This window comes from Rosa rugosa, chromosome 2 (genome assembly GCF_958449725.1).
Source record: "Rosa rugosa chromosome 2, drRosRugo1.1, whole genome shotgun sequence".
NCBI classification, from domain to species: Eukaryota; Viridiplantae; Streptophyta; class Magnoliopsida; order Rosales; family Rosaceae; genus Rosa; species Rosa rugosa.
This window is the reverse complement of record NC_084821.1, coordinates 34346342-34360447: the sequence shown is the minus strand read 5'-3', so window position 1 is coordinate 34360447 and position 14106 is coordinate 34346342. Positions and strand designations below refer to the sequence as shown.

The window sequence follows — 14106 nt, the reverse complement described above, 5'->3', positions numbered from 1 at the left end:
GCCCCTGTTATCAATGAGAATACACAGCAAATTTCTCTCAATTTCAGTTTCTCTACAACAAATACATATTTCTTGTCACCTACTTCAATATATTAATGCTATCAGGAAAGAAAAACTATAGGAAAGAATTTAATTGAATGAATAAAAATATTGGTCAAATGTCGATCCCTTAAATTAGTACATATTTAATAGCTGATATTTGTTTTGTCACCTAGTCAAATTCATCAATGTCATTGGTTCACCCCTTAATATTTAAAAGGAAATATAAAATGGTAAAATTGGTGTTGCAAGAGTATGATGTGGCAAAATATAGTATGTGAAATTGAAAATAAAATATATACAACACATGACACCTAAGATTTGAGGACACAAATCTTAGGCTCCATTGAGACCCCCTATCATTGCCAATATATAAATAGTCTGCAATACTGGGTGGGAAATCATTCTAAACTTAACGCAGAGTTTATAAGTACACATGGTGATGGCTCATGGCTGCTTTTTTCTCTTTCTGATCTTCTTCTCTTCCTTTATATCTACAAATAGTATTCTTCATGCATACGCATCCAACCAAGAACTTGGTCGTCTGTCATCTCCTCCTTCCTCAAACCGGATTTCTATTAATTGTCGCCCTAGTCGGAAGGGCATTACTAAGTGTAATCACAACGATTTGGCCGCCCTTACTGTAGTCAGTGTCAGCGGCAGGCCTACCAAAGGCACCGTAAACGGCAAAGGCCGCAACCTGATCGGCACCCCCATTGGAGGAGGTATATATTTATTTTTCCTCAATGATTGGTTCCTTTCTCACTCACAACAATTCAGGTGATATATCACATAACTAGTTGGTTGAAGTGATCCCATTCTCATTTTCAGGGGTTGAACTAAAGTGGTTCGAGTATTAAATTCACTAAACTAATACCATACCTTGTCCATTTTTTTCACTTTGCAGGGATCATCGGATCACAGCCACCACAAGCAATATCTCCATAGTACGTACCGCCAAACCATCTCCTTATTCTAAGGTGGTTTGAAACGCTATATATATATATATATATATGGGATCATCGGATCACATCCACCACAAGCAATCTCTCCATAGTACCGCCAAAACATCTCCTTATTCTAAGGTGGTTTGAAACGCTATATATATATATATATATATATATATATATAGTCAGGCTACGGTGCGGACGTCATTTCCCGTTTTCCCCCACTTTCCGATCACATTTTTACATCTTAACCGTTCAGTTTTTAGGTCCTAATGTATAGATCACCTCTGCAAAATTTCAGCCAATTTGGTGATCGTTAAGGCATCCAAAACTGCAATTTACCATTATAAATACGAACGGTTCCGGTTCGATAGATTCGGTCCATTCGTGTAAATTGCAGTTTTGGATGCCTTAACGATCACCAAATTGGCTGAAATTTTGTAGAGGTGATCTATACATTAGAACCTAAAAACTGAACGGTTAAGATGTAAAAATGTGGCCGGAAAGTGGTTGAAAACAGGAAATCCGTACCGAAATTTCGGTACGGACGTCCGCACCTGAGAAAAATCCTATATATATATAAATGTGTGTGTTTGTGTGTGTGTGGAGTCTAATGAATTTGCACAAAATTTATAGTTTGTAGAATGAACTAGGAAGATGCGATAATTTCCCATCTTCTTAATTGCAGAGAAAAGGTTCCTTAATGATTTTTGTGTAAACTCCTAGTCTCCACATGTCATAGAATTATTGGTGCATCAAATTTTTAAGATGAAACCTACGGTACCATGAAAAAAGATCTCTTCGAATTTAGGATTATTACATAATGCGTGCATGACTCACTTGACAGCTTATCTATCAAGAGTTGATTTGAATTATATTTTCGAAAGCTTTGATTGACCTCAAGAGTGTTCATGCATGGTATATCAACCTGGTACAACTCTTTACGGAATAAATAAAATCATTTATAGATTGGGTTCTACATAGTTTATGTAAGTTAAACATATTTGTCAAAGTACTTTATGTAATCTTCGATCTCAACAATGACTAGTAGCATGTAACATTTGTTTGCCTTGGAGATCCTCTTTCCTTAGTTTAACTTGTTTGTACAATGGTTTGTTTTTTAGAAGAAAAAAAAAAAAGAGAGAGGCATAATTCGATTTCACTATGGCCAGAACATTGATGATTGATCTATGCTTGATATCAAAATCTCTAGTCCAGGTACCATAAAAACAAAGATGAGCAAAGTTTGTTATACACCAATAATACTCGACTTATTAAAGCGAGTTTTTTTTTTTTTTTTGACTTTGTCAAGGAGAACCCAAAGGCTTCCTAGGCCCAAGATAAACCCTTTCGGCGCATGTGAAATGCTCCAACTGTGCATTGCAGCACAGTGTCTGGCCACTTTGACAGCTTCGGGGTTCGAACCTAGATTGGGGAGCACACCCAACTAGGCAAGAACCACTAGGCCACTTGCAGTGGTTTTATTAAAGCGAGCCTATAAATGAAGTAAATTTCTAACTATCTAGAATAAATAAATGACAATCTCATCACTTCAACACTCAAGTGGCACGACAAAATAATCTTTTCTATCAGATACACTGATACACTAAATCGATCCGACAATAATTAGAACAAAAATAAGGTGACATTTCGCAAACGGATCACACATGCAAAAAGGCCAGTATGCTACTAATATGAATATTCAGTATAAAATGTTACCAAATAACCTCAGCGGAGTTTCTATTAGAGCTATATTGTCCAGTACTGTAGTTGCATTGCCACCAGTCCCAACTCCCGACTATGCATGGTCGCATCTTATCATCTAAATCCATCACAATACAGAGATCATACAAACTCACAGAAAACAATAAGCAAGAAAATCCACGAATTTCCTGAACCTGAATATCTTCGGATAAACAAATACGTGAACAAAATAAACATATTTCACTTTCCTTTCCCTTTCCTTTCCTTCTTCAGTTTTTGGTTCTGGTGGTTTGGCTGGTAAAGAAGTGTAAAGACTATGGCCCCCAAGCACAGGAGATATAGTGAAAAACTATTACAAGCAACTGGCAATATTAATTTTGCAGAGCAAGCTGAGCAAATGGTAAAAGGCTATATCAAATAACTATTCGAACTTAACAGGACCTGTGTTTACTGGTTTCTGAGAGACTCTTGCTACCGGCATTCCATCACCACCATCATTCCCTACCCTCCATGTGCGATCTTTTTTCCTCTGAGGCTTCTTGTGTTGTTTATGAGGTGCATTGAGCTTCTTGACAGTTGCTTTCTTATTGGCAGCGAGCCCATTGGCTATGTCAAATGAATTGAGGTCATCCAGGACATGATCAATCTCTGGCACATTTTCACCATCAGAATCTGGAGAGGTTTCCGTATCAGATGAATCTGATTCATGCTGTTCGGACAAGACGTGTCTGTGTCCCACATCATCTTCTTCATCTGTCATTCCAGGGGGCATTTCATAATGGGGCAGCTTCCCATCAATGTAGTCCCTCAACAATTGACGGGCAGCTCTAGTTTCATCAGGCAGCCCACTTGAGGCAACATACCCACGGGAGGCACAGTAGGCTCTCATAAGCTCAGCTGCCAGAGGTGGCCGCGATTGCAATTCGTAGGATTTCGGTTTTGGCAGATCAATATTGTACACTTTTTCAATAACATGTCTTGGAACTCGATCAGCCACTACCTGCACAGCCTCCCTCTTTTCAGTCATTCGATCAATTGGCAATACACCACAAGCAATCATCTCATGTCTTGAGCTTGAAAAGGATGGAAACACTAATCCAGGGCAGTCACAAAGTGTCAACGCATCAGATATAATCAATGTTTGGAAATGCTTCGTCTTCCCTGGAGTGGAGGTAACGCCTGTCTTCTTCTGGCCTACCAAGGCATTTATTGTTGAGCTTTTCCCAACATTTGGATAACCAACAAACCCCACAACAACACTAGTTGAAGGTGATACACTTCCAATTTGCGAACGAATGTTGGATGAGCCTGTGCCACTGGATCCCGAGTTCCTTCTAAGTTTGACTATCTCTTCAGCCTCAGACTGTAAACGAGCCAAAAGCTCATCTCTCCCATATATTTTTGTATCAGGGTCCTCCGAATTCTGCTGGCAATTTTCTGTACTCCACGGAGAACTGAGTTGTTTCCCTTCTATGGCTGCTGAAGCAGCTTTGGCCGACCAAAAGACAAAAAGAATCTCTTGGGAACGGAAATATTTTGCCCACTTCTCTCTGAAGAAAAAGCCAAGCAGTAAAAGAATTTAGGAGGATAAATAATTGGCAAATGGATTGGCTGCTCATGATTATATTTCTTGATAAGAAATAGAACTTTTTATTGGAATATAAAAGAAAGTTCAATAAGAATCAACATGACCTCTGGCAATCACAAATTCATGTTTATGAAAATACCAACCTAACAGATACAGGTAACAGATCTGCTTTATTAACAAGAAGCATTGTCCTTTTGTGCTTGTCAACCTCTCGTGCATATACCTGCATCAAAGAAAAACCAACATCATGTATGTTCTTATCCAAGGTTTCTGAAGAGTTATAACACATCTTATCATTGTGATCATTTCTTCATTTCAAAATATCTTGAAATTTTCCATGACTATAAACAATTAATCACTAGAAAATTCATGGAGTGAACTGTGCCATCAAACATTAACAGAGAAAAGAACATCCAACATATTTAGCTTTTTGAACACAAGGAAACCAAATTCATATCGTCATTTTCTATATAGACCTTAAAGAGTAGGGACCAAACCAGAATACCAAAATGGGGTGAGCAAAACATCAAAATTCTTTTTTTCTTAAGAGATAAAAGTTTGTGGAAACACTCTCGCTCGTCTCCTTGACATTTAACAAATGTAAATAAACTGTCGAAAAGATACAATGAACCAAGAAACAATACAGTGTAACTAAACACTTCCAATAGTTAGTATGAACCACAGAACCACTATCATTATCTGCATCAAGAAATCACTATAATAAGACTCTAACTGTTATTTTATTCAATTAACCAGATGCTTGCATTGCACTAGTGCTTACAAGACAATGCTTTGAACTAGATTTTGCTGTTCATGGTTAACTGATGAGGCAACACACCTCAATAATTTTTAAGTAACTTAACATGTAATAACATCAGTTAAGTGCCACTTCAGGTGTATATAGCAATCCGTAACAATTTGCTCCAAACTTTATGTCATTGCAATAACAATAAATCATCAATATTAAGAAGCACCACAAACCAATAGCATTCGGAAGTTGTAAAAATGTGTTGTATTTGCTCAAACAAGGATCAACTGCATTACCTCAAGATCAGGGCAGCGGTAGAACAGAGGATCCCGGGCATCAACAACCATCACAAGCTGCAAACACAACAACACCAATGTTATCCCTAGCAATGAATTAATCGACAGAGACAAGGAAGCAATGCCTATCGAATGTTACCAAATCGCTACGCTCAACGACACGCCACAGCTGCCTCCAGATATCCAAGTTCTTCTCAAAGGGAGTAAGAACAAGCTTGTCATTCTCCTCAAGCCTGGCGAGGCTTCTGCGCCAGACCAAGAAGGCCTGCCTCTCATTGTCATCGAGCTCTTCCACCGACATCTCCGGAGTCCACGGCGGCCTACGTGGCACCTGGAGACTACCGGCGTGCAAGGCCTCCTCCTTCCTCTGCTGCTCCCTCCTTTGCTCCGGCGGGGTTATCTCACTCCCGTCCCTTCGAAACAATCCCAATTCAATTCAATAACCTGAGCATGTAATTTGATAGAAAATAAGAGAAGAGAGAGGGCGGAGAACTCACAGGTTGATGAGAAGATTGGGGTTAGGGTTGTTGAGGGAGAAGAGGCGGTCGGCCTCGTCGGCCTGTTCGATTACGGCGTCGATGTCGCTGACCTCCGTGACGGATTCTAGAACCTTCTTCTGCATCTTTCTGTACATGATGCCTTTCTCTTTGGTCTGCTGAATCAACTGGTTGTGCTGCCGCACCAGGGCTCTCCCCAGCTTCGTCTTCTCGTTCTTCGGCGGCATTTTTGCTTGCTTTCTCTTTCGCTCTTCTCTGCTATCAGGCTCTCTCTCTCTCTCTCTCTCTCTCTCTCTCTCTCTCTCTGGTTTCGAAGCGGCTCGAAGACGACGGGGGCTTTCGGTGTACAAATTGAACACGTTGGGAGGAGGGTTAGGCTGTTCGTTTGCCCTATAAAACACTCGCTCTTTTTTCACAAAGAAATTCCATTTTTTTTTTTTTGGCCAATGAAAGAAGTTCCATTTACTACCTATTACTAGCATGTGCCCAGTGCCCACTCTGTGTGTGGGTGTGTTTTTTTTTTTTTCTTTGATTTCCTTGTTTCTTAATCAAAGCAATTTTTTATAACAATAACTATTATGTTTAAGGAAATCTCTCTTTTATGTGTTTGGTCCAAACTCTAGGTTACTTGACCTAGTGGTAATAGGATTTAATTAGAAGGATCTAGAATCCTAATCAATGTAGAATTCCTTTCCTTGTATGATTGAGATTCTATGCATTGTAATCCTCTATATAAAGAGGCCCCTATTATCAATGAGAATACACAGCAAATTCCTCTCAATTTCAGTTTCTCTAAAACACGTTATCAGCACGAGCCCTAACCCTAGCTTTAGAAACCAAAACCCCAGAAATTGATCAAGCTCCACCGGATTAGCCTTGCCTGCGCTACTACTGCCCCCGCAGCCCCCGCGTCGCAACTCAATGCTAACCCTACCAGGTTAGCCTCGCTGCCCATGCAGCGCCCGCAAGCCCTACTTGCCTTCTGCCCTCGCGCGCTCGCCTGCCCTAGCGACCGCGACTCACCAGCGACCTCGCGACATCCCCGCAGCATCCTCGCGGCATCGCGGCATCCCTGCAGCGACCTCGCGGCATCCCTGCAGCATCCTCGCGGCCCTGCATTCTCGCAACACCGCGACCCTGCGACACAGTCCACATTCGCAACCCCGCGACACGCCCACGATACCGCGACCCCCGCGACACCGCGACCTCGTGCCCTCGCGACTCCGCGATTCCGCGACCCTCGCGTCTTCGCTACCACGCTGCAATCCTACAAGTCTGCTTACTTGCACTAGGACTGAAGCTCGTCTCCAATCCTACGACAAGGACCATATGTGTTCTGCAATCCTAAGAGGTAAACTTTTCTAAAAGTTCCTGTTTTTGAAGTTTTTCATTCTTTTCTTCTTTTCTCGGGGACTTGCAACCTCCCCTCTTCTACCCCCCTTTCTTCTTCATAGGGGAGACCGAATTAAGCCGAACTGTGGGGGTTCGTGCTCACTCCAAGCTTGGAGCTTGTAGAGTCCTCCAAACTTAGAGTTTGTAGAGAATTTATGATCGACCACTTGCATCATTGTTTCGATCTAATCCAATCCCTCTTGGAATCGAATTTCTTGGAAGCGACTACGCTCGGAAATTCCTAATTTCTTGGAAGCGATTACGCTCAGAAATTTTATATGTTTTCGTGGTAGCCTATTTCGCTCCGAAACTAACCCTAATTTCTTGTTCTCTTTCAGGATGAGTAACCTGAACAAATTGGACTTTGCTCCATTGGGAACAACTGGCTCTGGATATCACAGGTGGGTTAGTGATGTCCGCCAGCATCTCAAGGCCGATGGAATCCTGGATATGATTCTCGAGCCTAGCCAGGACGTGCTAACTGTTGAGCAAGCTCAAGCTTTGGAAGCAAATAGAGCAGCCTTCGAGGCAAATAAGGCGAAAGCCATCATCCTAATGACTCGTCATATGGATGATTCGCTCCAGTACGAGTGTATGAATGAAGAAGACCCCAGAAAGCTGTGGGCCTCACTCGAAGAAAGATTTGGCAACGTCCGTGACTCCCTGCTTCCTGACCTAGAAGTGAGATGGCATAGCCTCCACTTCTGTGATTTCAAGTCAGTTCTTGACTACAACTCGGAAGCACTTCGCATTAAATCCTTAATGGAATTCTGTGGTAAAGAGATCACAAATGCGATGTTGATTGAGAAGACTCTCTCTACTTTCCCCGTCTCTGCATTGATGGTTGCTAAGAACTATCGAATCGATGTTAATGCAAGACGAATCACAAGGTTTCATGAGCTCATTGGAGCTATGAATGTCGCTGAAAAGCATGACAACATCCTTGTGAAGAACTATAATTCGAGATCCGTGGGAACAGAGCATATTCCGGAATCCAATTATAGTCGCGCCCTAAAGAGAGGGCGCCAAGAGCGAAACCCTAATATTAGGGATACTTCTGGACGTTCTGGTCCATATAATCGCTCTACTTGGGACCAACCGCCAAAATAGGCGAACACGAAACCGAAGAGGTAAACGTGGAAAGAGAGAGGGAGGCAACGCCTCTGGCCATGTTGGTGGCGCCACCAACACTAAGAGCCATCTAAATGACGCTTTCAAAGCGCCTCAATCAATGGAGTTTGAGCAAAGAGATGTATGTTCCCGATGTGGAGTGTCTGATCATTGGGCACACATTTGTAGAGCTCGTGAAGAAATTGTCACCGCCTACAAAGCATATTGTGAAGCAAGAGAAGCTCACTATGTGGAATAAGAAGATCAAGAAGATGATCTAGAGTAAAGGGTTGAAGACTACAAATTTGGCTGGGATCAATAGATCGCCAATTCTGTTTAAGCCTTTATTTTCCAAGAGATGTAGGCAATTGCCATATCATTTTTGTAGTAGATGCCAATGTTTTTATCTTTCTTCAAAGTAGGCGTACTCAACGTAAATGTGATGTCTAGGAAGGTTTTGAGATTAGTGGTACTTAAGCGAGCCTTGCTCCACCGACATCTCTCTACTCACCTGGTCACATTTATTTTGGAATTACCGAAAGAAGTTAGACGACTACCATTGTTTTGCATTAGCTAGCATTTGGATTAGATTCTCCTAATGATTAAGGGACAATGATGTACTCCGTTGGCTTATGAATAAAATTTTGAGTTCTTTTCATTATGACTCCATTTTGATTCATGAGCATGTTACCTTGTGACTACGATGGCTGGGCCATCAGTATTAATTCAAGGACATGGAATAGCCCAAGTCTCTTTGCCAAATGGCACCTTGATTAATGTCACAGAAACTCTCTACGCTCCTAGGGCAACTCGCACCTAAGGATAGCCAACGGATTCCATGCGAAAATGCATATAGAGAACGGAAATGAGTTCCTTTGCAATACCTCTAATGATTGCGAACAAAGACGCATCTTAGAGAAGTTTATGTGTCTCTCTAGTGGACTCTATGTCACTATTCGAGCTATTAAATCCAATAAAGTTATGAGAGAAGATCTCTTGGATTTAGACACATATTGGCTTTGTCTCGACAGGATAAGTCACCCTGGTCATGATATGGTGATCCGTCTACTAAAGACTTCATATGGACACCCTCGAGCGAAATGAAGCAAGAATCAAAAATTGGTTCCTGGACTTAGCAAGACCGCAACAATTGCAGCATCTGGCGCTGCAGCTGTCTTGGGGCGCCATATGGCCGCCCAAGTCCCTTGTGACAACGCCATATATGGCGCTACCCATGGCCATGACGCCATGGATGTCGATCCCTATGGTTATAACGCCATGGATGCCACTTCCCATGGTCATGACACCATGATGGGTGATGTAGTCACAAACTTTGCTTCAATATGCGTTTCAAACGCTCAGGCCCAACCAAAACTCTCCTTGGTTGCTTCTAAGGCCTCTCGCTCATTTTACAAAGCCACTTCCTTAGGAAAATTAGGACTGAGACCGTCCTATGCAAAGGATATGAAAATACTCATTATGTTCTTACATAGAATCCGTAGGGATTCTGTGGACTGATTCCACCAACTTGCGGACGTTTAAATATCTCATGATGTTGGTTGATATGCAAACACGCTGGTCACGTGTTGTGCCATTGTCCACTTGTAATGCTGCTTATGAAACACTCCTAGCACACATCATATGACAACGGGCTCACTCCCCGAATCATCCTATTCAGTCAATTGGATTTGACTATGCTAGTGAGTTTACATCGAAGACTTTCGATAGTTATTGCATTTGGGACTGATGTTGGACATCATATTCCCATGAGCACACCCAAATGGTCTCGCGGAAACGACTACGATGGTAGTCCGGACATTGGTAATGCGCACCAATATCCGCCTGGGGTGATGCAATATCGCATGCAGCTATGCTAATTCGTCTACGACCCACCGCCACTCAATGTACCTCTGCGTTACAGCTAGTGACTGGGTACAAGTATCGTACTTACGCGTATTTGAGTGAGCCATTTATGTGCCAATTGCGCAGCCACAGCGCTTTATAATAGGTCCTTACAGACGAATGAGCAACTCAGTTGGATTTGAGACTCCAACAATCGTCCGCCACTTAATGCCCTTGCATGGCGATCTCATTACCGCTAGATTTGCGGATGTCACTTTGATGAGACAGTCTTCCCGTCGTTAGGGGGAGATACGAACACGAATGTTCAACATGAACGACAGGAATTGTCGTAGTCTGTCCCCACTATGTCTCATCTCGATCCCTGTTAAAGTGACGAGATCACACAAATATGCTGCAAACATGCCTGCAAGGATGGACGTCCCTACGAGAGGACGTAGCGCCACCCTACACAGAGGTAGGCATGGCGCCAACGCCATAGAGAGTGGCACTCTGGCGTTACAGGCCATGGCCCCAGCTAGGATGCATGGGAGGCCCGTGGGTTCGAAGGATACTTTGGCACATTCCAATCCTTTGATCATCGACACTCAAAATCCGTCTCATGAGAATCTTCCGGGTTATGGTTATCGTTGGGGGACGCCTCAACGTTAGAACCCTATTCCTGAGAATATAGAGCTCTATGAAACTTACACTAGTGTACATGAGATGTGGGATAAAAACTCCATCATAATTGATGATGTAGTCACGCATTTCGTTGCTCATGAGTTTGTTGAGTCCGATGATATCGAACCACGCTCCGTTGATGAATGAATGCCAACGTAGAGAGATTTGGCCCAAATGGAAAGATGCGATCCAGGTTAAGATGGATTCTCTAACGAAGAGGAAGGTTTTCGGAGCTAGTGATGCCAACACCTCCTGACATAAAACCTATTGACTAATGGGTCTTCGTTAGAAAGCGTGATGAGAAAAAGAGATGGCAATCCCGCCTTATGGCGCAAGGCTTCTCACAAAACGCCCTGGAATCGACTACGATGAGACATATTCTCTCGTAATGGATGTCATTGCACTCCACTACCTTGTTAGTTTGGTAGTTTTCGAATAACTGAACATGCAGCTTACAAATGTGGTCACTACGTATCTCTATGGGGATCTAGATACGGAATATACATGAAGGTTCATGGTGAACTTCATTTACCCAAGTCAAGTGGCTCTAGACCACGGAGCGCGTTACAAAGAGGTTGAAACGCTCACTAAAGTGACTACTTGATTGGGAAGGGATATGCCCACGCGTTTCCATAACAAGTTTCGGATTCTATCGCGGTTCATGTTGGACATGATCTTCATTAGAAGCCCTTAAAGAGTTAAGGGAAACCGCTGAACACTAGAAATCCGAGTTTGAGATGAAGGATTTTGGGAGAACACGATTATGTCTCGGTTTGGAACTTGAGCATCGTGTTGATAGATGCTTAGGCATTTTGACAAGGTCAAACCTTCAAGCACCCCCATGATCGTCCGTAGTCTTGATCCTGAAAAGGATCCTCTTCGTCGAAAGGATGATGACGAAGATGTGCTAGAGGCAGAAGTGCCTTACTTAGTACAATTGGCGCATTATTGTACTTATCCCAATGCACAAGACCAGACATCTCATATATTGTGAACTTGTTAGCTAGATATAGCTCTGCGCCAACGCGACGCCATTGGATTGGTGTAAGAGATATCTTTCGGTACTTGAGATGTACGATTGATATGGGCTTGTTCTATCCCTACAGAGAGATGATGGATTCGGACCCATCACACACCAGGAACGCCGCCAACACTGGCCTGCGTCCCCTCTCCCCATCCCAAAACGAAGTTAGCGTTTTGGAAGGTTTTGCTGATGCTGGGTATCTCTCTGACCCACACAAAGGTCATTCCCAAACTGGTTAAGTGTTCACTATAGGTAAAGACTGCGATATCTTGGAGGTCTACAGAATAGACCCTAGTCGCTATATCTTCGGACCATGCAGAGACTATTGCTCTTCACGAAGAGATTCGTGAATGTATATGGATTGGATCCATAATTACGCATGTTCGAACAATTGTGGTTTGAAGTCTACCATAGATGAGCCTACGAGCATTTAAGATAATGCAGCTTGTTTTGAACAAATGAAGTAAGGCTACATCAAAGCGACAACACCAAGCTTAATCAGCAACAACAGACTCTCCTCAAGATCAAAATGAACTAGGTTCGATCTGAGGACAGTGTGGCAGACTTGCTCACTAAGTCATTGCCTAAATTCCACTTTCGAGAAACATGTTGGTAGCATCGTTTACAGAAGTTATCCGAACTCCCATGACCGTAGTCATCAGGGGGAGATGCAGACATCAGGGGGAGATGTCTACATGTATGGTCTCGAAACGTGAAGGGTGTGTTGTGCTCTTTTTCCCCTTCGACCGAGGTTATTTTTGTCCCACTGGGTTTTTGTTACTCGGCAAGGTTTTTAACGAGGCAACGAGAGAAGCACCGCGTTTGGGCAACACAAGGGGGAGTGTTTAAGGAAATCTCTCTTTTATGTGTTTGGCCCAAACTCTAGGTTACTTGACCTAGTGGTAATAAGATTTAATTAGAAGGATCTAGAATCCTAATCAATGTAGAATTCCTTTCCTTGTATGATTGAGATTCTATGCATTGTAATCCTCTATATAAAGAGGCCCCTATTATCAATGAGAATACACAGCAAATTCCTCTCAATTTCAGTTTCTCTAAAACATATTATTGATTTTATTTTAAAGAATTTAATTTCTTTTTATTTTTTTAAATTGACATTATTGTTCCGGTTGGTTATTTCAATTTTTAAAGTTTTTTAATATTAGAGGGTTATATTCGTCAAATTTTTCAGTTTTGGAGAGCAATCTCTCTTCTTTTAATAATAGTATAGGTCCTTTAAAAAAATAATAATAATAGTATAGGTTTAAAATGTGAACTATTCGAGGTTACTGTTCACATCTTAATTAAACACCAAACACATCCTATTGAGGGTGGATAACTGCGTGGTTTCACATAATGTGGTGGATAACTACTCCACATTTTTTTTTTCAATTTCTTTTTTTCTTTTATTTTGTGAACTGGCTTTTTTGTCCTTCTCGAATATTTCAATTTAAAGGTTTTTTAATAATTGAGAGATATTTTGGTAAAAAAATTCTGTTTTAGTTGACAAACTCTCTTCGATTAATAATAGTATAGATTCTGTTTTTTCTTTGGACTCAAAAAAAAGAAAAGGGTGGTTTTTTTTTTAATCAAAGAAATAATTTTATAAAATAAACTCAATAGAATTGATTATAATCATATCATAACACATTTAGAAAACATTCCGAGTGGGAGGCTCAAGATTAATGTTGATGGGGCTTTCGTGAGTGATAAGGGAGTGGGTGGTATCAGAGTAGTTGCCAGGGATGAATATGGATGTTGCGCAGCTGCTTTCGCTAGACATGTGCCTTATGCACAATCTGCATTACACATGGAGCTAGAGGCACTGAGGGCCGGCTATACATCAAGGTTGGAATAAGGTGGAGATTGAAAGTGATTGTGCCATGCTACTGAGTTCCCTGGCAAAGGAAGATGAAAACTTGTCTGAGGTTTGTATTATCTTAAATGATTGTCTGTCACGCCCCGAATTTTGAATAATTAAATTCAAATCCGAAACGCGATAACTTAACAAGAACAATAAAAACACATAGAAAAATTTTCAAATAAATTAAGCAACTACACAAATCGAATTCACAATGTCAATACCAACTCGTTCTTTAGAGTCACATATTACATTACAGATAGTTTACAAATCAAACTGAATGACAATTCAATAAGTAAACACACCCACCACAACTCACTACATAGCAGAAGACTAAAACCAAAGCACCATACTACGTCCAAGCTACAGTAGCAACA

General features: G+C 41.6%; 1 protein-coding gene across 1 annotated transcript; it reads right to left on the bottom strand.

Annotated features, from left to right (window-relative positions):
- Positions 1-2891: 2891 nt before the first annotated feature.
- LOC133732270 (GTPase LSG1-2) lies at positions 2892-6103 on the bottom strand. The gene is made up of 5 exons (XM_062159782.1): positions 5820-6103; positions 5462-5735; positions 5323-5379; positions 4422-4501; positions 2892-4240 (listed from the first exon to the last, which is right to left on the bottom strand). The coding sequence occupies exons 1-5, from the start codon at positions 6044-6046 to the stop codon at positions 3112-3114; spliced, it is 1767 nt and encodes a 588-aa protein (XP_062015766.1). The 5' UTR covers positions 6047-6103; the 3' UTR covers positions 2892-3111.
- Positions 6104-14106: the final 8003 nt, after the last annotated feature.

What these genes read in the sequence shown, in the direction of transcription:
- LOC133732270 (XM_062159782.1), bottom strand. Translation starts at nt 6,046, where the DNA reads ATGCCGCCGAAGAACGAGAAGACGAAGCTGGGGAGAGCCCTGGTGCGG. An exon ending in CCCAATCTTCTCATCAACCT is followed by an intron (nt 5,736 to 5,819) that starts GTGAGTTCTCCG and finishes ATTGTTTCGAAG; the next exon opens with GGACGGGAGTGAGATAACCC. An exon ending in TCGTTGAGCGTAGCGATTTG is followed by an intron (nt 5,380 to 5,461) that starts GTAACATTCGAT and finishes TTGTGTTTGCAG; the next exon opens with CTTGTGATGGTTGTTGATGC.